This window comes from Elephas maximus, chromosome 1, assembly GCF_024166365.1.
Source record: "Elephas maximus indicus isolate mEleMax1 chromosome 1, mEleMax1 primary haplotype, whole genome shotgun sequence".
Lineage (NCBI taxonomy): Eukaryota > Metazoa > Chordata > Mammalia > Proboscidea > Elephantidae > Elephas > Elephas maximus.
In genome coordinates, this window is record NC_064819.1 from 177,272,730 (window position 1) to 177,296,210 (window position 23,481).

The 23,481-nt window shown below is 37.3% G+C and overlaps 1 protein-coding gene across 3 annotated transcripts in view; it reads right to left on the minus strand.

The window, feature by feature from the left end:
* REV3L (REV3 like, DNA directed polymerase zeta catalytic subunit) overlaps positions 1 to 23,481 on the minus strand; it is a 210,824-nt gene that overhangs the window by 40,143 nt on the left and 147,200 nt on the right. For all 3 annotated transcript variants that reach the window (XM_049899056.1, XM_049899045.1, XM_049899065.1), the window contains 4 exons: positions 22,346 to 22,538; positions 21,050 to 21,161; positions 16,761 to 16,876; positions 11,227 to 11,345 (listed from right to left, as the gene is read on the minus strand). In XM_049899056.1, coding sequence (XP_049755013.1) covers positions 11,227 to 11,345; positions 16,761 to 16,876; positions 21,050 to 21,161; positions 22,346 to 22,538 — 540 coding nt within the window. The remainder of the gene's footprint in view (positions 1 to 11,226; positions 11,346 to 16,760; positions 16,877 to 21,049; positions 21,162 to 22,345; positions 22,539 to 23,481) is intronic.

The following is a 23,481-nucleotide window of genomic DNA, read 5'->3' on the forward strand; positions in this document are numbered from 1 at the left end:
AATCAAAAAGTATTGCTACAAAATCATAGAAATCCTTATCAAACAAAAACATCAAAATGTGAAGCTACTGTTTCTCAACATTTCCTCCATCTAGGTCTACACCTTCAAAGGCGGTGTTTCCATCTCTCTAACCCGTCCCTGAAGAATTCCATGCTCTTTGATTTATAACACGTCAAAACGGCAGTTTTGGTATGTTCATTTTAAATGTTCTCTGAGTTTTGGGAACAAAAAAGAAGTCTGAAGGGGCAAAATCAGGGCTGTAGAGTGGATGGGGTAAGGTTTTGTAATGAAATTCTTGTAGCACAGCCCTTGCTACCCTTGAAGAATAAGCAGGTACACTGTTGTGATGAAAAGAAATTTCTTGGTGTAACTTTCCTGGCCTTTCTCTCACCAGTGCAGTTTTCAATTTTCTTAAAACTTCTTCAAAATAAGCCCCCGTGATTGTCCTGTGTTTTTTGAGAAAATCTGTGAAGGCCACTCCTTTGGAATCCCAAAAAACAGTCACCATAACCTAAGTGGTCTTCCCTCCCTTGGTTCGTCTTTGAGGTCTTCTGACCTTCTTTAAAATGCTTGATTGATCTAAAAACTGTTGTTTTATGTAGGCAGCATTCCCATAAACTTGTTGCAAAGCTTCTATGATTTAGGAAGATGTCCACTTGAGTTTTGTTAAAAATTAGGTATTAGCCCTGACCTCAAAATTGTTTTTTTCCATGGCACAGAAAGTATCCTTTTTTCTGAAGGCACCCTAATGAGACTAAGACAAGAGTGTTATGGACAGAACTTGTCTGCAGCCATCCACTGATCACAGAGACATGTTTAAACCCGTTTTGTTTGGCATAAACCTATGCATGTACGAACTGAAACCTTAGTAGCAATAGTTTTTGACTTACCCTTATATACTTTAAATAGAAATAAACTTTTAAAAGGCAGGTAACAAATACAGGCGGTCCCTGGGTTACAAATATCTGACTTACGTACAACCCGTAATTAGAACCAACCCCGTAAAGTCTATTAGAGTAAAAATTCGAGGTACATACAATGGTTCGTAATAACAAATGGAGTGCTACTTTGCAACTTGCATCAAAACATTATTATTACTGTATTATTACCTTAAAGATGTTTTAGTGTATCTGGAAGTGTTTCTTTAATGTTTTTTATGCACAGAAAGGTATACTATAGACTAAGGCAAACATTTGCCTAACTGACATTAGATATGGACCATAAGATATCTAACTATTTCAATTTACAAACAAATTCAATTTAAAGACAGACTTAGGAATGGAACTCGTTCGTAATCCGGGGATTGCTTGTATGTCATTTCTTTTTTTATATTTTAAGAAAAGGTTAGAGTAGCTCATTCAAACATAAACTTAGTCAATTTTAGAGTAAAAGTTAGGGGCTGAAGATTCTTGAATGTAAAAATAATTTTAATAACATAATTTGTCTATTTTTGTTGTGCTTTTACTATCAACTTACTTTAAATCTGCTTTTTAAGTATGGTGTAGGTGTGTGTGTACTCGTATACAAACACAGATATAAAGCAAGTACTAAGCCATTATCTGAGAAGTAAATTACCACCTCTTCAAAAAATCAGTATTCCCTTGGAATACTAATGACTAATGACGTTGAGCATCTTTTCATGTGCTTGTTAGCCAGTTGTATATCCTTTTTGGTGAAAAGTGTATTCAAGTTCTTTGCCCATTTTTCAATTGGGTGGTCTTTTTGTTGTTATATTGTAGGAATTCTTTATATATTCTGGATATTAAACCTTTATCAGATATATGGTTCCCCAAAATTCTTTCCCAATCTGGAGGTTGTCTCTTCACTTCATTGATAAAGCCCTTTGCTTAATGTCTTAGACATCTACTGCTGCAGAAATACTGCAAGTGGATGGCTATAACAAAGAGAAATTTATTCTCTCATAGTCTAGTAGGCTACAAGTCCAAATTTAGGGCATCAGCTCCAGGGGAAGGCTTTCTCTTTCTGTTGGCTCTGGAGAAAGGTCCTTGTTATCAATCTTCCCCATAAAGGAGCTTCTCTGTGCAGTCTTCCCCTGGTCAAGGAGCTTCTTTGGACCTCTCCCCAGGTCCAAGGATGTGCCCTGCTCCCGGTGCTGCTTTCTTAGTGGTATGAGGTCCTCCTGTCTCTCTGCTTGCTTCTCTCTTCTGTATCTCAAAAAAGATCAGCTTAAGTTGTAGATTAATCTTCTAGATGGAGTTTACATAACTGTTGCTAATCCCATCTCGTCAACATCATAGAGACAGGATTTACAACACACAGGGAAATCACACCAGATGACAAAATGGTGGACAATCATATATTATTGGAAATCATGGCCTAGCCAAATTGTTACACATATTTTTGGGTGACACAAGTCAATCCATGACAATGAACAAAAGTTTTTAATTTTTATGAGGTCCCATTTATCTATTTTGTCTTTCGCTGCTTGTGCTTTTGGTGTTGGATCAAAGAATCCACTGTTAAAAACTAGGTCTTGAAGCAATACCCCTAAATTTTCTTCTAAGAATTTTATGATTATATTTCTCATATTTAGGTCCTTGATCTAAATTGTTCTTTAAAATCTGTATCCTCCTCTGCTAAGTTTAATCTGAGCTACTCCAATAATCTTCTCACTGGTTTCATCTCCAGTTTTATCCCCTTCTACGTTGCTACCAGAGCCATAGGTCTCCGAGGTAAAATCACATGTCACTCACTCCCTTCGATGGAAAGTTGTGGTTCAATTAGTATCTGCTTAGCAACCCGTTTTACCTTCTAATTAAAAACTAACAGACGTGTAGATGCAAGCATATATCCTTATATGATGCTTCTTCATATTTTAGCAAGTAGTTGGACCCAAGCATTTACATAGTGAGATATAGACTATTTTATATTAATTTTCTTTTAGCTCTCCTTTTTTTTTTTATATTGTGGACAGGGCATTATGTTGCTTTTTTTGAAATCAGGTATATGTGTTGCAGTCAATTCCAACTCATAGCAACCCCACAGGACAGAGCAGAACTGCCCCGTAGGGCTTCCAGTGAGTGACTGGTGAATTCGAACTGCCAACCTTTTGGTTTGCAGCCGAATGCTTAACTACTGTGCCATACGGAGTAGTTTATATTATCTAAAAATTTCATTTCTGGCTTACAATGAGGGCATTACAAAATATTTGTAATAAAAAGGGGTGGATAGCCACTGACACAGTTGATAGCCACTGCCTTAAATAGGTGAGTGTTAGTGTAGCTAAAGCCTCTGAAACTGGGTTAAAGCCTTCCCTAGGTAGTACCTTCAAAGGTAAACACTGTATAGTTGTATACAGTTGACTCTGTACACTGTGTAGCTGTATGAGTTGACCCTGATTCATAGCGACCCCATGTGACAGAGTAGAGCTGCTCCATAGGGTTTCCTAGGCTGTAATTTTTATAGAAGCAGATTGCCATGTCTTTTCTCCACTCACAGAGTAGCCAGTGGGTTCAAACTGCAGACCTTTCAGTTAGCAGCTGAGCACCTAACCACTGCAACACCAGGGTTCCTTAAACACTATATTGTTGTTGTTAGGTGCCGTCGAGTCAGTTCTGACTCATAGCAGCCCTACGCACAACAGAACGAAACACTGCCCGGTCCTGCGCCATCCCATTGTTGCAGCCACTGTGTCACTCCACCTTGTTGAGGGTCTTCCTCTTTTCCGCTGACCCTGTACTTCACCAAGCATGATGTCCTTCTACAGAGACTGATCCCTCCTGACAACATGTCCAAAGTATGTAAGATGCAGTCTCGCCATCCTTGCTTCTAAGGACCATTCTGATTGTACTTCTTCCAAGACAGATTTATTCGTTCTTCTGGCAGTCCGTGGTATATTCAATATTCTTTGCCAACACCACAATTCAAAGCATCAATTCTTCTTCGGTCTTCCTTATTCATTGCCCAGCCTTCACGTGCATATGATGTGATTGGAAATACCATGGCTTGGGTCAGGCACACCATAGTCTTCAAGGTGACATCTTTGCCCTTCAACACTTTGAAGAGGCCCTTTACAGTAGATTTACCCAATGCAATGCGTCTTTTGATTTCTTGACTGCTGCTTCCACTGCTGTTGATTGTGGATCCAAGTAAAATGAAATCCTTGACAACTTCACTCTTTTCTCCATTTATCATGATGTTGCTCACTGGTCCAGTTGTGAGGATTTTTGTTTTATGTTAAGGTGCAATCCACACGGACGGCTGTGGTCTTTGATCTTCATTAGTAAGTGCTTCAAGTCCTGTTCCCGTTCAGCAAGCAAGGTTGTGTCATCTGCATAATGCAGGTTGTTAATGAGTCTTCCTCCAATTCTGATGCCCCATTCTTCTTCATATAGTCCAGCTTCTCATATTATTTGTTCAGCATACAGATTGAATAGGTATGGTGAAAGAATACAACCCTGACACACACCTTTCCTGAGTTTAAACCAGTCAGTATCCCCTTGTTCTGTCTGAACAACTGTCTCTTGATCTATGTAAAGGTTCCTCATGAGCACAATTAAGTGTTCTGGAATTCCCATTCTTCACAATGTTATCCGTAATTTGTTATGATCCACACAGTCGAATGCCTTTGCATAGTCAATAAAACACAGGTAAACATCCTTCTGGTATTCTCTGCCTTCAGCCAGGATCCATCTGATATCAGCAATGATATCCCTGGTTCCATGCCCTCTTCTGAAACTGGCCTAAATTTCTGGCAGTTCCCTGTCGATATACTGCTGCAGCCTTTTTTGAATGATCTTCAGCAAAATTTTGCTTGCACGTGATATTAATGATATTGTTCTATAATTTCCACATTCGGTTGGATCACCTTTCTTGGGAATAGGCATAAATATGGGTCTCTTCCAGTCAGTTGGCTATGAAACTGTCATCCATATTTCTTGGCATAGACGAGTGAGCACGTCCAGCGCTGCATCTGTTTGTTGAAACATCTCAATTGATATTGCATCAATTCCTGGAGCCTTGTTTTTCGCCAGTGCCCTCAGGGCAGCTTGGACTTCTTCCTTCAGTACCATCGGTTCCTGATCATATGTTACCTCTTGAAATGGTTGAATGTCGACTAATTCTTTTTGGTATAACGACTCTGTGTATTCCTTCCATTTTCTTTTGATGCTTCCCACGTCATTTAATATTTTCCCCATAGAATCCTTCACTATTCCAACTCGATGCTTGAATTTTTTCTTCAGTTCAGCTTGAGAAACACCGAACATGTTCTTCCGTTTCAGTTTTCCGTTTCCAGCTCTTTGCACATGTCATTATAATACTTTACTTTGTCTTCTTGAGCCACCCTTTGAAATCTTGTTCAGCTCTTTTACTTCATCAATTCTTCCTTTTGCTTTAGCTGCTCGACGTTCAAGAGCAAGTTTCAGAGTCTCCTCTGACATCCATCTTGGTCTTTTCTTTCTTTCCTGTCTTTTCAATGACCTCTTGCTTTCTTCATGTATGATGTCCTTAATGTCATTTCAAACTTGTCTGGTCTTCGGTCACTGGTGTTTAATGTGTCAAATCTGTTCTTGAGATGGTCTCTAAATTCACGTGGGATAGGCACAAGGTCATATTTTGGCTCTCGTGGACTAGCTCTGATTTTCTTCAGTTTCAGCTTGAACCTGCATAGGAGCAATTGATGGTCTGTTCCACAGTCGGCTCCTGGCCTTGTTCCGACTGATGATATTGAGCTTTTCCATTGTCTCTTTCCACAGATGTAGTCAATTTGATTTCTGTGTGTTCCATCTGGAGAGGTCCATGTGTATAGTCGCTGTTTATGTTGGTGAAAGAAGGTATTTGCAATGAAGAAGTTGTTGGTCTTGCGAAATTCTATCATTCGATCTCCGGCATTGTTTCTATCACCAATGCCATATTTTCCAACTATTGATCCTTATTCTTTGTTTCCAACTTTCACATTAAAATCAGCAGTAATTATCAATGCGTCTTGATTGCATGTTCGATCAATTTCAGACTGCAGCAGCTGATAAAAATCTTGTATTTCTTCATCTTTGGCCCTAGTGGTTGGTGTGTATATTTGAATAATAGTCATATTAACTGGTCTACCTTGGAGGCGCACGGATATTATCCTACCACTGACAGCATTGTACTTCAGGATAGATTTTGAAATGTCCTTTTTGATGATGAATGCAACACCATTCCTCTTCAAGTTGTCATTCCCAGCACGGTAGACTATATGATTGTCCGATTCAAAACGGCCAATACCATTCCATTCAGTTCACTAATGCCTAAGATATCGATGTTTATGTGTTCCATTTCATTTTTGATGATTTCTAATTTTCCTAGATTCATACTTTGTACACTCCAGGTTCCGATTATTAATGGATGTTTGCAGGTGTTTCTTCTCATTTTGAGTCGTGCCACATCAGCAAATGAAGGTCCCGAAAGCTTTACTCCATCCAGGTCACTAAGGTCAACTCTACTTTGAGGAGGCAGCTCTTCCGCAGTCATCTTTTGAGTGCCTTTCCAACCTGGGGGGCTCATCTTCCAGCACTATATCAGAGAATGTTCCGCTGCTATTCATAAGGTTTTCACTGGCTAATACTTTTCAGAAGTAGACTGCAGGATCCTTCTTCCTAGTCTGTCTTAGTCTGGAAGCTCAGCTGAAACCTGTCCTCCATGGGTGACCCTGCTGGTATCTAAACACCGGTGGCATGGCTTCCAGCATCACAGCAACACGCAAACCCCCACAGTATGACAAACTGACAGACACGTGGGGGAAACACTGTCAGCAGAGCAATTTTCCAGTAAGAGCACAAAGGAAGCAGAGTAAAAGACATGAAGCAGCCCCTGACCTCCCTTGGCTCATCTAGCTTAGATACCAGAGTAGATCATTATAATCACTCCCTTGTCCACGTCCTTAATTTCTTTGTCCCTGTCCTGATTCTCCCTTTTTTTCTTTTTTATAATTTTTATTGTACTTTAAATGAAAGTTTACAAATCAAGTCAGTCTCTCACATAAAAACTTATATACACCTTGCTACAACCCCCAATTACTCTCCCCCCAATGAGACAGCCCGCTCTCTCCCTCAACTCTCTCTTTTCGTGTCCATTTCGCCAGCTTCTAACCCCTTCTACCCTTCAGGCAGGAGATGCCAACACAGTCTCAAGTGTCCACCTGATCCAAGAACCTCACTCCTCCCGAGCATCCCTCTCCAACCCATTATCCAGTCCAATCTATGTCTGAAGAGTTGGCTTCGGGAATGGTTCCTCTCCTGGGCCAGCAGAAGGTCTGGGGGCCATGACCACCAGGGTCCTTCTAGTCTCAGTCAGACCATTAAGTCTGGTCTTTTTATGAGAATTTCAGGTCTGCATCCCACTGCTCTCCTGCTCCCCCAGGGGTTCTCTGTTCTGTTCCCTGTCAGGGCAGTCATCGGTTGTAGCCAGACACCATCTAGTTCTTCTGGTCTCAGGATGATGTTGTCTCTGGTTCATGTGGCCCTTTCTGTCTCTTGGGCTCGTAATCGCCTTGTGTCCTTGGTGTTCTTCATTCTCCTTTGATCCAGGTGGCTTGAGACCAGTTGATGCATCTTAGATGGCTGCTTGGTAGCGTTTAAGACCCCAGATGCCAGTCTTCAAAGTGGGATGCAGAATGTTTTCTTAATAGATTTTGTTATGCCAGTTGACTTAGATGTCCCCTGAAATCATGGTCCCCGAACCCCTGCTACACTGGCCTTCGAAGCATTCAGTTTATTCAGGAAACTCCTTTGCTTTTGGTTTAGTCCAGTTGTGCTGACCTTCCCTGTATTGTGTGTTGTCTTTCCCTTCACCCAAAGCAGCTCTTGCCTACCATCTAATTAGTGAATACCCCTCTCCCACCCTCCCTCCCTCCTCTCGTAACCACGAAACAATGTTTTCTTCTCAGTTTAAACTATTTCTCAAGTTCTTATAATAGTGGTCTTATACAATATTTGTCCTTTTGCAACTAATTTCACTCAGCATAATGCCTTCCAGGTTCCTCCATGTTATGAAATGTTTCACAGATTCCTCACTGTTCTTTACCGATGCGTAGTATTCCATTGTGTGAATATACCATAATTTATTTATCCATTCATCCATTGATGGGCACCTTGGTTGCTTCCATCTTTTTGCTATTGTAAACAGTGCTGTAATAAATGTGGCTGTGCATATATCTGTTCGTGTAAAGGCTCTTATTTCTCTAGGATATATTCCAAGGAGTGAGATTGCTGGATCGTATGGTAGTTCTGGTTTTTTTTTGGTAGTTCTATTTCTAGCTTTCTAAGGGCCAAATTCATTTCCAAAGTGGTTGTACCATTTTACATTCCTACCAGCAGTGTGGAAGTGTTCCAATCTCTCCACAGCCTCTCCAACATTTAGTATTTTGTGTTTTTTTGATTAATGCCAGCCTTGCTGGAGTGAGATAAAATCTGATTGTAGTTTTGATCTGCATTTCTCTAATGGCTAATGATCATGAGCATTTCCTCATGTATCTGTTAGCTACCTGAATGTCTTCTTTAGTCAAGTGTCTATTCATATCTTTTGCCCATTTTTAGATAGGGTTATTTGTCTTTTTGTAGTTGAGTTTTTGCAGTATTGTGTAGATTTTAGAGATCAGACGCTGATCGGAAATGTCATAGCTAAAAACTTTTTCCCAGTCTGTAGGCAGTCTTTTTACTCTTTTGATGAAGTCTTTGTATGTGCATAGGTGTTTGATTTTTAGGAGCTCCCAGTTATCTAGTTTTTCTTCTGCATTCTTAATAATGTTTTGTATACTGTTTATGCCGTGCATTAGGGCTCCAAACGTTGTCCCTATTTTTTCTTCCATGATCTTTATCATTTTAGATTTTATATTTAGGTCTTTGATCCATTTTGAGCTCGTTTTTGTGTGTGGAGTGAAGTATGGGTCTTGTTTCATTTTTTTTGTAGATGGATATCCAGTTATGCCAGCACCATTTGTTAAAAGGACCGTCTTTCCCCCATTTAACTGTTTTGGGGCCTTCGTCAAATATCAGCTGCTCATATGTGGATGGATTTATGTCTGGATTCTCAATTCTGTTGCATTGTTCTACGTATCTGTTGTTGTACCAGTACCAGGGTGTTTTGACTACTGTGGCAGTATAATAGGCTCTAAAATCAGGTAAAGTAAGGCCTCCCACTGTTCTTCTTTCTCAGTAATGCCTTATTTATCCCGGGCTTCTTTCCCTTCCATATGAAGTTGGTGATTTCTTTCTCCATCTCAGTAAAGAATGTTGTTGGGATTTGGACTGGAATTATATTAGATGTATAGATCGCTTTTGGTAGAATATACATTTTTATAATGTTAAGTCTTACTATCCATGAGCGAGGTATGTTTTTCACTTATGTACGTGAGTCTCTTTTGGTTTCTTGCTTCTTCCTTTTTTTTTAAGCAAAGCCTTAGCCCTTTGCTTGTGAACTGTGGTCAAGTCTAACCCTCTGTTAATCTACACCTGCAGCTGTGAATCTGAACATAGCTGGCAGGTATCACGTTAATTACCTGATGCAAATCTCAAGTGGGCTTTTAATGCTGTCTAGCTTTTATATTTTCTTATTCACTCTCACGTTCTCCTAAATAACAATTTCACACTCATCTTTTCTCCTCAAATCTCCTCCACCATTTTCACTCTCAGCTAAGAACAGTGATTCCTATTTTGCTGAGAAAACTGAAGCAACCAGAAGAAAACTTTCACAGATTCTCCTAACCAGCATCTACCTACTTACCAACATCTGCACCCATTTATTCTGCTATCCTGCCTGTTAACCAAAGATGAACCAGGCATATTTTTATTTTATCTTAACTCAGTCCCTCCATTTGTACGCTAGAGATGCACTCGATAAATATTTGTTCAACTGAATCAGGTCTGTTTCCAGTGCAAATTCCTGAAAGGCCTGGATTAAGTTGGTATGACTTCTGGATCTAAGCAAAGGATGAAAAGATCCCTGAAACTAATATTCGGTGATTTACTTTTGTATTCATATACTCATCCCAGGCAATATCAGAAACTGCAGTTTGAAGTATGTAATGGAATTTATAATCCACATACACTCACAATCTCTGCATCTTTCATATCCTATGCTGTGTCAGTAGGAATTATCGTCAAATCATTAGGGACACTGCATTCTGATAATGTTTTAAGAAGAAAACCACACACAACAGGATAAAATTATCCTCTCCTCTGGATGTTCTCCTCACTCAGGCAGATTCATATATTGTATATCTTCAAATTAGATGAAATATGAGTATAACTTTAAGCTCATAGCACAGAGAGGAAATAAAATTTAGAAATACTTGACTGTTGCAGATCTGATGGAATTACTGTGTGATAGTGCCCCCCAAAATTGCAGAGGGCATGCTTGGAAAGTCAAATGTTTTATATAAATCCAGAAGAGCCAGAAAGATCATAGTAAACAGTACACAATGAGAAAGTAGTTGTAAAGAGAAGCAGCTGAAAAACACAGCTTTCTTGAAATAGAAACATTTTAGCTAATATTATCCAAAGTCCAAAATCTGACAATAGACCAATTTATAGCAGGTATCAGTTTACATTTCAGTAACAGAAATCAAACTACTTCAAGAATATATTTTATTTTGACTATTAAAACAATTTTCCTAGAATGCTATGATTTTACATTTTTGGTGAAAGGATTATTTAAGTGATTACAAACTAATTAGATAGTTTGTTGAAATTTACCAAAAATCCTTATTTGGGCTCCCAGAGCATGTTGGCTGCTGCTATTAACTATTTTCAAATACTGACTCTCCAATTTATGAGTTGGAATTGACTCAATGGCAACGGGGTTAGTTTTTTTGGTCTTTTAATTTACCTTATTAGTCTGGCCCAATATATAAAAATCCTTGGAAGTTCTCTCCTATGTAAGTTTTCCTTGCTGTCATAAATCAACAAAGTCAAGCTGAATTCATCTGGCCTTAAGTGCAAAAATGATGAAATTATACAATATTCAACATACAATACTGTGTGACAATTATAGGCTTTTTTTAGTTATTGCTACCTTTGACACAAAGGAAGAAGTAAAAAATTCATCAATAATTTTGCATTTTAGAAAGTAGTATTTATTTTTTGAAACTACCTAAATTTAATAAAAATAATTCACAGAAAAACATAACAGTTATATACTAAGAAGATTAAAGATACTCCATAAAGATTAAAATTAATATATTGATCTAACCTCTAATTTCCAAACAAAATATTAGATAGAGCATCTTACCTCATTTCTCATGATTCTCCAAAGATTTAGTGTAATTCGGCCAACGATATTTATCTCACTCATTGTATCTGATCCATAGTCATCTCTGTCAGCTGCAAATCTGTTCTCAATTTTGTCATCTATAGAAATTAATACAGATTGCATCAGGGCTCAGAGAAAACAATTTTCCAAGCAAATTATGCCAACGAAAATGTAAATAATAAAATTTAAAGACAAAAATGCAACTCACAACCTATTTTGTATTAGAATTATAGGATAATTGTTATTTTGACTAAAAATTTTCTTCTTTAAACTATTACAGGGCTTTGTGAAACAAATTATACCTTTTTTTCATAATAAATTCTTTTAACCTAAATAATTCTCTGAAAATTTGTTGACATCAATTAATGATGTTCATATTTAGGACGAAATTCTCTTAACTGCATATAGAGAGCTAAATGAAAAGTTCCTCTTATAGCAAACAGAGTTCTGAGCCTTGTTTTTTAGGTGAGGATGATTTCATGTAGAATGGAAATTAAAATGTGTTTCTCCTATATAACACTCACTAGGTGTATATTAATGTCAGTGATTAAAAGCTTTGGAATAATAAAAATATGTACCGCATACTTAACATCTATTATATTCTAGGAACTTTATCAATGTTCTTTCTTTTAATACAATCACTTTATGATGTTAGTATAATTATCATTTTACACTACTCAGAAATACTATATCTTGCCCCAGGTCATAAAGTAAAAGAACCAGTATTCTAAACCAGGATTAGCTGACTCCAAAGACCATGCACACCCATCCACCTAACTCTCTCTTCTTTTATTTATTTTTTATTTTATTTACTTTGTGGTGGTGGTTGTTGAGAATATACACAGTGTCTTAGTCATCTAGTACTGCTATAACAGAAATACCACACGTGGATGGCTTTAACAAGATAAATTTATTCTCTCACAGCCTGGTAAGCTGCAAGCCCAAATTCAGGGTGTCAGTTCCAGGGGAAGGCTTTCTGTCTTTGTCAGCTCTAGAGGAAGGACCTTGTGCTCAATCCTCCCCTGGTTGAGGAGCTTCTCAGGCACAGGGACCTCCCAGGGCCAAAGGATGCACTCTGCTCCTGGTGCTGCTTTCTTGGTGGTACGGGGTCCCCAACTCTCTGCTTGCTTCCCTTTCCTTAGATAAAAGGTGGTATAGGCCACACCCCAGGAAAACTCCCTTTACCTTGGATCAGGGAGGTGACCTGAGTGAGGGTGGTGTTACAATCCCACCCTAATGCTCTCAACATAAAATTACAATCACAAAATGCAGGACAGCCACACAATACTGGGAATCATGACCTAACCAAGTTGATACACACATTTTTGGGGGGACATAACTCAATCCATGACACAGAGCAAAACATACACCAATTCAGCAGTTTCTACATGTACAACTCAATGACACTGATTACATCCTTTGATTCGTGCAACCATTCTCACCCTCTTTCTCCAAGTTGTTCCCCCTCCATTAACATAAACTGACAGCCCCCTAAGGATCCTATCTAATCTTTCGAGTTGCTGCTGTCAATTTGATCCCATATAGACAGTTCTTAAAAGAGCATAATGTTCAAGGCAGACATTTTTTACTAGTTAAGCTAAACTACTGTTTGTTTTTAAGACTTCAGGGATTTTTTTGGTTTAACGTTTAAAGACTATCTCAGGGCAATAGTTTCGGGGGATCGCCCAGCTTCCAGGGATCCAGAGAGTCTGGAGTCTGTGAGAATTTGAAATTCTGTTCTGCATTTTTCCCCTTCTGATCAGGATTCTTCTACAGAATCTTTGATCAAAGTATCTCTTCCTTTTCATCCTAAGCTTTTGCAAAGCTCAACATATTTATTGTCCTTCAACTTTTCCGTTTAAATTTACCAACACTTAAGACATTTTATTAAAGTCATAATCTCTCCCAGGTGGTGCCCTGATTAGTTTGTATTTGGTCTTTTAGCCTCCCAAAGTACTTACTACTTTATTTTAGTTTTAATAAACAAATTTATTAAAAATTCTATATGGTTTTTTTAGTGGAGCTATAAAGAAAATTTAAAAAAGTGTTTTATGAACTGCAAATGCTTTTTATTATTATTACAAATATTATTACCCCTCTCTTCAGAGCTATGGCATGCTGTGGCTGCTAACTAAAAGGTCAGCAGTTCAAATCCATCAGCCACTCCTTGGAAACCCTATGGAGCAGTTCTACTCTGCCCTATAGGGTCGCTATGATTTGGAATTGACTCAATGACAATGGGTCTGATTTTTGGTTTTCTTCAATTAGAATCAGAGTTTTGGGAAATAGCCTCCAAAAGTCATGCAAATTTTAGCTCGATACACAAATAAAAATTAACAATTAAAGTCAGTGTTCCTCCACCCATTGCATCCTTTCTATCACCAAATGAATAAAAATACAACCAGAGAAATAAAATGATGGTACATCAATTCAAAGAAACATTATACAGCTTTATAATGATTATGAAGACTATCCTGTAAAATAAAATTAAAAAAAAAACAAACAAAAAAAGAACAGTTGCTGTTGAGTCAATTCTGATTCATAGGGACTCCATATGTATTAGAGTAGAACTATGTTCCATAGGGTTTTCAACGGTTGAATTTTTTTGAAGATCAAGGGGCCTTTTTTCCAAGGTGCCTCTGGGAGGACTCACACCTCCAAACTTTTGGTTAACAGCTGAACACGCAGAAGAATACTTTTATGATAAATGCTGAATGAAAGCAGCATAATAAAATGGAATATACAGTATGGTTCAAATTATACACACAAACGTAGTTGTTGTTAGGTGCTGTTGAGTCAGTTCTGACTCATAGTAACCCTATGTACAACAGAACAAAACACTGCCTGGTCCTGTGCCATCTTCACAGTCTTTGTTATGTTTGAGCCCACTGTTATAGCCACTGTGTCAATCCATCTTGTCAAGGGTCTTCCTCTTTTCTACTGACCCTCTACTTTACCAAGCATGATGTCCTTCTCCAGGGACTGGTCCCTCCTGATAACATGTCTGAAGTCCATGAGACGAAGTCTCACCATTCTCGCTTCCATGGAGCACTCTGGCTGTGTTCCTTCTAAGACAGACTTGTTGGTTCTTCTGGCAGTCCTCGGTATATTCAATATTCTTTGTCAGCACCATAATTCAAAGGCATCAATTCTTCTTTGGTCTTCTTTATCCATTGTCCAGCTTTTGTATGCATATGAGGGAACTGAAAATACCATGGATTAGGTCAGGTGCACCTTAGTCCTCGAAGTTACATCTTTGCTTTTTAACACTTTAAAGAGGTCTTCTGCAGCAGATTTGCCCAACAAAATATGCTGTTTGATTTCCTGATGGCTGCTTCCATGGGCATTGATTGTGGATCCACCTAAAAAGAAATCCTTGGCAATGTCAATCTTTTCTCCATTTATCACGATATTGCTTATTGGTCCAGTTGTAAGGATTTTTGTTTTATGTTGAGGTATAATTCATACTGAAAGCTGTAGTCTTTGATCTTCATCAGTAAGTGCTTCAAGTCCTCTTCACTTTCAGCAAGCAAGGTTGTGCATTGCATATCTCAGGTTGTTAACAGGTCTTCCATCAATTCTGATGCCACATTCTTCTTCATATAGTTCAGTTTATCAGCTTATTTGCTTAGTATACAGATTGAATAAGTATAGTCAAAGGATACAACCCTGACACAACCCTTCTTGATTTTAAACCATAGAGTGTCCCCTTGTTCTGTTTGAACAACTGCCTCTTGTTTTATGTACAGGTTCTGCATGAGCACAATGAAGTTCCGGAATTCCCATTCTTTGCAATGTTATCCATGATTTGTTATGTTCCACACAGTCTAATGACTTTGCATAGTCAATAAAAAAATACAGGTAAACATCTTACTGGTATTCTTTGCTTTCCGCCAAGATCCATCTGACATCAGCAATGATACCCCTTGTTCCACGTCCTCTTCTGAATCCAGCTTGAATTTTTAGCAGTTCCCTGTTGATGTACTGCTGCTACCGCTTTTGAATGATCTTCAGCAAAATTTTGCTTGTGTGTCATATTAATGCTATTGTTGGATAATTTCGGAATTCTGTTGAATCACCTTTCTTTACAATGGGCACGAATATGGATCTCTTCCAGTCGGCTAGCCAAGTAGCTGTCTTTCAAATTTCTTGGCATAGATGAGTGAGTACCTCCAGTGCTGCATCTGTTTGTTGAAACATTTCAATTGGTATTTCGTCAATTCCTGGAATCTTGTTTTTCACCAATGCTTCCAGTGCTGTTTGGACTTCTTCCATCTATACCATCAGTTCCTGATCATATGCTATCTCCTGAAATGGCTGAATGTTGAGGAATTCTTTTTGGTACAGTGACTCTGTATATTCCTTCCATCTTCTTTTGATGCTTCCTGTATCATTCAATATTTTACCCATAGAATCTTTCAAAACTGCAACTTGAGGCTTGAATTTTTTCTTCAGTTCTTTGAACTTGAGAAATGCTGAGTGTGTTCTTCTCTTTTGGTTTTCTAACTCCAGGTCTCTGCACATTTCATTATAATAGTTTGTCTTCTTGAGCTGCCCTTTGAAATTGTCTGTTCATCTCTTTTACATCATCATTTCCTCCATTCACTTTAGCTGCTCTACATCCAAAAGCAAGTTTTAGAGTCTCTTCTGACATCCATTTTGGGCAGAGTTGCCTCAGGAAACTGACCTGGAGATCTAGTCCTGAAAGGTCATGGACTTGAGAAATCCACTGAACGGTTCTACTCTGCACACTTGGGGTTGCCGTGAGTCAAATCAACTCCGTGGCAACTAACAACACACACCCATGTCTTATATATTAAATATGTATATACAAGATATATGTGTGTAAATATATACATGTAGGACCCCTGATGGCACAGTGGGTTAAGTGCTCAGCTGCTAACTGAAAGGTTGGTTGTTCGAAACCAACAGCCACTCCATAGGAAAAAGATGTGGCAGTCTGCTCCTGTAAAGATTACAGCCTTGGAAACCCTACAGGGTAGTTCTACTCTCTCCTCGGGTTGCTATGAGTTGAAATTGACTAAATGGCAGCTGGTTTGATTTTTAAAATTTTTTTATGTATAAATCTATATATGTATGGAAACCCTTGTGGTGTGTGGTTAAGAGTTCAGCTGCTAACGAAAAGGTCGGCAGTTCAAATCCACTAGGAGCTCCTTGGAAACCCTATGGGACAGTTCTACTCTGTCCTATAGGGTTGTCAGGAGTCGGAATTGACTTGACGGCAGTGGGTTTGGTGTTTTTTTGTTTATGTATGTATATAAAAATGACTGAAGGAAAAGAACAAATACACTAACATTATTATAGCAGTAAGAAGAGAACTTTTTCTTTTAACTTTTTAAATTTTTCTATATAGGAGTTATGATATATCTAGAACTTACACAATTTAGTACTAGAAATTGGGTTAGGACAATAATACTTTTTCATGTTTTGTCTTTATTCACCTTGTAATTTGCTCTGTAGTTGAACCACAAAACATTCATAACACTACATACCTGGCACCCGAGAGATCATCTGACATAAGTCAACACTTAGGGCAGCAGCCCTTTGTAAGAGGTAACCCCAGGAATGCATCTGAATCTCATATCCTAGTAGAATATCAGGATCATACCTAAAGAAGGAATATAAAAAAACTGAAGGACCATACATTTGAACATTTAGTCAAAATAATTGTTTCTTCATGACATCAAGTACAAAAATAAGAATCTATATTCTTTAATAGTTCTCAGGTGGAGAAGGGATGATACACCGGCATTTGCAGAATTTCTGTACAGGAAGGAATTGGGAGAGCAATAAAGAAGGAAGAGGTGGGGCAGCTAGGCACTTGATCTGAAGCTACTTTTGTAAAACAAGCATAGTTTTTATTTAGATTGTGTATTTATTTAATGTGGCTTGGAGAAGAGGTGGGTGGAAATTTGGACAAGGGCAGGTCATTACCACTGATGTGTACGAGTGGAAGTATGATTGAGAATATGGTGAGAGTAGGGGGCAGGGTGAATGTGAGGGCATGTGTGTACTGGGTTTTGAAAAAGATCTCCCAGGTCATTGTTTTCATTTCTCTACCCCTCTAAAATAGTTTTATTTCTCTACTGCCTTTTAAATAGTTTCAGTACTGAGAAAATGAAAAGAACTTTCTTTTCCCACTTAGTTTTAGTAACTACTTAGAACTTGCATGAAGTAAGACCTAAGTAATGACAAGTGTGTTCCCCTAAACTTAATACACAGCTTAATGGAAGAATAAAACATTAATATGGGTGAGATTAACTGGGGAGGCTAAGCATCAGCGTTTAGGACAAAAATGTGCTCACTGTAGTCACAGAGTTACACTGGGAAAATTGAACTGACAATCTGTATCCAACTCAGAGAAGCCTCTGACAAGCTCCATGCCAACGGTGACCATCATGGAGAATGTCTGGCTATAGCACAAGGGAAAATTTACTTCAGTGGGAAAATCGTGAGGGATGAGAAGAACTGATCATAGTCACAAGTTTTGAGAGCAAAAACTACAGTAGCTCTATCAAATTAGAAGTTACTCTGAATATTGTATTCTTTATAAAAGCCAAAAGGAAGAGTGAAATATCACAAAAATTTAAAAAGTTGGGTTTTACATAACCATTCATAAAGCCACTCAGAATTGTCGGATGTACAGCCTGTTCAAATTATATCTTTAATGCCCCAAGCCTCAGCTAATGTCTGCAGTACAGGATCACACTAATTTACTGATGTAAACTATATATGTCAAGTCTGCAAGTCTATGGTATAACAGTGGATCAGGAGCAGGTCAGATGTTGAAATTTACATTACAGAATATATTTTAATAGGGACTTGTGGAACAGGAAAAATAAAAAGGTTGCTATTGCAGAAGCCTGAACCCAAGTTCATTTATTTATTTATTTTATTGTACTTTAGATGAAGGTTTACAGAACAATGCAGCTTCTCATTAAACAGTCGGTACACATATTGTTTTATGATCTTGGTTAACAACCCCATAACATGTCAACATTCTCCCTTCTCGACCCTGAATTCAAGTTCTTTTGACACCAGTCACTTAAATCTTCCAGGATTAAAAGTAAAGTGAACTTTTTGTGACATTTTAGTTCTTGTTGTCCAAGTAAAAACTAAAGTCACTCAACACCCATTTAAAGAAGGTTGTTATGCAAGTATGACAACGTGGCAAATTGTTTCTACAGACAGAACTTTTCACTTCTGTTGAAAGTATAAATGAAACTGAATGTCATAATAAGGAATTAAAATACCACAAAAATATGTAATTTTTGGAAGCCTGATAGAGTGAATATAACTCACTAAAAATTGAAGAACGAATCATTAATAGTTTGTTATTGTCACCAAATATTTTCTCAGAAGAAAAATGGAATCCTTAGGCTGTTGAACTTGAAAAGGACGTTTTATCAGCTTCAAAGAAGTCTCTTAAGACTAAATGGCTTCCAGGTTTAAAAAAAAATAAAAAAAGCATACACAATACCAAAAACCAAACCCAGTGCCATCGAGTCGATTCCGATTCATAGCGACCCTATAGGACAGAGCAGAACTGCCCCATAGAGTTTCCAAGGAGCACCTGGTGGATTTGAACTGCCAAACCTTTGGTTTGCAGCTGTAGCACTTAACCACTAAGCCACCAGGGTTTCCAGAATACATAATAAGATCTGTAAAATATCAAAACATCTATACAAGTATTCTAGATGAACAAAATTTGTAAAATGAATCTCTTAAGAGAAGCACAGGGTAACTTTTTGTTATTTTTTTCAGTAGTCATCTCTGAGCAGTACCTATTGACAAAAATAGACAACTTCTTAACTGAGACAAAAGTGTTTCCAAATACTATCAAAAAATGAGTGTACTTCACCAACTCAATTAGTCAGCTGCTACAACAGAGCAAGTAGCTGACTTGAATCATAACTCTAGCAATAACAAGATATTTCATGAACTGTCATCAGAGAAATTCAGACAAAGGAATTAGAAGAGCTATCTTTATAAGACTTATAATGGAAAGGCTCTATAATCATCTGGCATCCTTTTCATGGCATACCTATGCATAGAAATGTATGTGACAGGAACTCCAGGCATCTCCTGAAGTCTTTTCTTAAGGTTAAGGTCAACTATGGCCATGATGTAATTACTGTCCTGAGTTACTCTTAGTATTATATTAGGCAGTCAATGACATGGGTTCTTCTGTATGTGCGTGGGGATCCTTCAAATCTCAGATACTTGGCCGTTCTTAGAGCTACTTGAGACTTCTATCCCAGTTTCTTAAATTTAGCCATTAAAAAAATAAAATAAAATTTACATAGTTATAATATGTCATCTTTGACTGCTCTAAGTACAGTTTAGCTTTAATGGGAGAGTTGATAAAGTTTTTATCAACAAAGATTTGATAAGGTGCTGGGAATTATGTTGGAACACTAAACAGAAAGGGTTTTGGGAAGCCTCTTTCCTTGAGTGCCCTGGAGTCTTTCTGGACTTCCTTTCTAAGAATTAATCTACCTTTTTAGTTTCTGATCTCTAAGACTAAGTATTCATCTCATTGTGGCATGCTGCCTTGCTTTCTTTTGCTTCTCTATGCTCATGCCACAATCCTGTTTTTTCCTCCCAAATTACCAGCCACATGGCTTTTTCTACCAAGAAAACATTTTTTATACGTTTGTTAAAAGGTCCATTTGGATTTTCTATTAACCAGTAAGTATCCATGAAATGAAGCAGTTTTCTTAAAAATTTTAACACTATTTGTACAGAGAAGACACATTAGTGCCTGTTTTCACTAACCAAAAGAAATCTGAAGAGAATTTTCACTTTTATAAAAAAATGGTAAAAAACAGAAACAGCATTCTGCATTGGTTTTGCAGAGAGCTGTTAGAGACAGCATGCACCCTCGGCAGTGAGAGTGGCCTCGCTAAGCTCCTTCCCCTGGGGACTGGGAATGCGCAAAAATTTTTCCCATATAAATTAATAATTGCTTCTTCGTTTTACATCATTTCGGCTTATGAAAGATCTCACAGGAACGCTCTACTTTCGGTGGTGGGGGAAACCTATAGTCCAAAATTTATGAACAGATTGTATTCCAAAGCTTTTTGGAAAAAATGTCTTGTTTAGAACTTAGAAGGCATCTTCTTAAAAAAAAGTATTAAAGTGGTAAGCTGTCCCCTAAGGTAGAAGCCTACTTAATGAATAATTCAAGTTAACTTTAGCATGTTGTTTTTTATGTGTCATAGAGTCGACTCTGACTCATAGCGACCCTATATGATGGAGTAGAACTGCCCCAGGATCTTCTAGGCTGTAATCTTTACAGGAGCAGATTGCCAGGTCTTTTCTCCTGCTGAGCTACTGGTGGGTTCAAATTGCCAACCTTTTGGTTAGCAGCTGAGCACTTAACTAGTGTGCCATCAGGGCTTCTTAACTATTTCACCACCATGAAAAATCATCCTAAAATCCAGCTGGGAAACCAAGAGGAAAGGAAATATTTCTCTTTCACTGGCACTTCAATCTTCAGGTTAGAATATTCTATTCCTATCTTTAATCTGGGGCAGTTCTACTCTGTCCTATAGGGTCACTATGAATCATAATCAACTTGACAGCACACAACAACAACAACTTGCTATAAATGGTGGTGGTGGTAGGAGGTAGGGGCAAAATCTTCTTTCCAAAGATAACTCTACATGTAGGAGCCACAGGAAGGGATTCTCTTCCCACTTTCATTTATATTATCAGCAACATCATGAAAAGACTCATTGAACAAAAATTGGTAAACTCAGAAAATATAAAACAATACCTCTTAATTATATCTGCAATTTCTTGAAAAAGTGTCTTCTCATCAGCAGCATAGGTAACTTCTAGTCCTGTAATTCCGGATCTGATAAGGAATGGAGCCTGATACCTAATATCTAAGAAATAAAATTTTTATTATATATGATTATGTAAATAACACTATCCCTTACTTTTGAGTGAAATTATGCTACTGAAGTACTTCAAATTAAGAAAGCATTCCCTAAAGTGAAAACAAAATTAACCCAATTTCTTAAATAAATTTTAAAAGTTTTATAGTTTACTATTTAACTAAAAATTCATTTCATATTTTCAGCTATTTCCCTAGAAAATCTACATTTACAAAACTCCCAAGATATTAATATATCAACCATAAGGAAATTTTATAACTTTGTTTCTGTCTTTACTCTTCCTAATAGGAAAAAACTTTGCTTAGTAGAGAGTATTTTAATCAGATCAATGGTATGTTAGAAATTAACAATCAGCTCTCCAAAAAAACAAAAAAAAGGCTTGATTTGTGGTGTTTGCCTATTTCTGTGATGTAAAGATTTTCCACCATGGCTGACTTTAAGCTAGTAACGTGATATCAATTAACTCCCCCAATCCTTAAAAATCTAACAATTTGCTGGTGAGCCAGTACAAGCCAGCTCAATGACAACACTGATTAAACTGCAAATCCCTATCTATATGGTTTTGTTCTATTCTAAGACTTCTCCTCTGTTGACTGAAATCGCTTGTAATGGCTACCATTTAAAACCGTAGAGGGACATGTGCTGTTCCAGAAAATCCTTTAAGAAGTATACTATCTGAAGAATCTCTTAACCAAAAGTACAAAAAGAGCTATAAACAGAGGTAGAATATATTTTAAAAGTCTCTGTATAAACAATTAACTTATTTAGGGTAGTAACTTCCTAAAGCAAAAGGAAATGCTGTACTAGCAGCAAATTTCTAGCACATGAATACATAAGGAAGATTGTCCACCCAACCTAGACATACACGGTCATTTGGACTTCGTATTCACTATTAGTATTTTATAAAATAATATTTAGAACAAATTAGATACGTTAATTAGAAATTTTATTAAGATCCTTATATTATCGTGCTTCTGAGTTTTCACAATAAGTCAAGTAAGAATAATGAATCTAGGACAAAGTTATACACAATGCTTCCTACCCCCACCTCAACAAACATTTTGGAAAGGAGTTCCTTATTCTTGCTTGGTTAGATCTCAGTACAGAGATTCCCTCTGTTAAAAGGTTCATTGCACAGCAGGTAGGTTTATAGTTAATAAAATGAACAATACCTTGACTTGAGACTGTCTTATCTTTATCAATCACTATGACACCTGTGAGTTCTGTTTTGTCTGTATCTGGTAGTGGAGTGTCAGATGAGATGCAGTAGAACAAAGCACAAATTGGGTCAAATTCAGGATCTGGTTCCAAGTCTCGTCTAGTTCGAGCATGTAACTCCACGCTGATTAAGGTAAGATTTTGTATCTATAAAAGGAAATAGAAATCATGCTTTTTTTTTTTGTGAGACATGCTGAAAGAAGTATGTTTTGCAAAAACTCTAAAGAAATAAACGTGTGCAAAATTACAGAAAAATGGCGATAAAAGACATGGTCACAATTCAACACTCCACAGATTAAAACTAAAGATTTTTACTTCCAAGATTGGATTAAATCAGGTCATGTTTTTATTTCTGAAAATCTGCTTGTACTGTTATTTCTCAATGACAATACATACATAAAACTATTTGTCTCTCAATTTCTGTTTGAGAAAAAGAATGACTAGTCCAAGTGGTTGTACTTTCAAACAAAAGTTTATCGCTTTTTACTCCTTACCCAGATAACTACAGTTTACCTGTAGTTTAAACTAAAAAGAGATCTTTTTTAAATTTAGAGCTCCTACCTATTAATTCTTTACTACTTGATGGCTACTTAAATTCAGACTTTTGAATGTACTAAGCAGATTTTCAATTATACTTGTTCCTGAAAAACATTAAGACCTGTTATAATATCAACCACACAATAGCCCAGATTTTTTCTATGCACATTTTCTTTTTGACATATACTGCAAAAAATGTTATGTTCCACTTTTCACACTTACTTTCCTATGCTAATAAAAACTCTTTTTAACTGTAGTCCTGTAGTTCCCTTTCTAAAATCAAGATAGAGTTAGTAGAAACCCTGAGTAAGAAAAACAAAATATAGGATGAACCACAAAGGCTAATTTAACTCACGATATCCAAAATTATAGCTCATAATTTTATCACGTATACACACCAGGTAATGGAGAACAGCAGACTACTGTTACGATATTGGCAATTATTCAGAGCATATAAAATTTAAAAAAGGATTTTTATTTTGTATTTATCTCGCATGCAAACTGTTGAACAAATGTGAATATATGGCTTTTACTAGTGGTGGAAGTATAATTT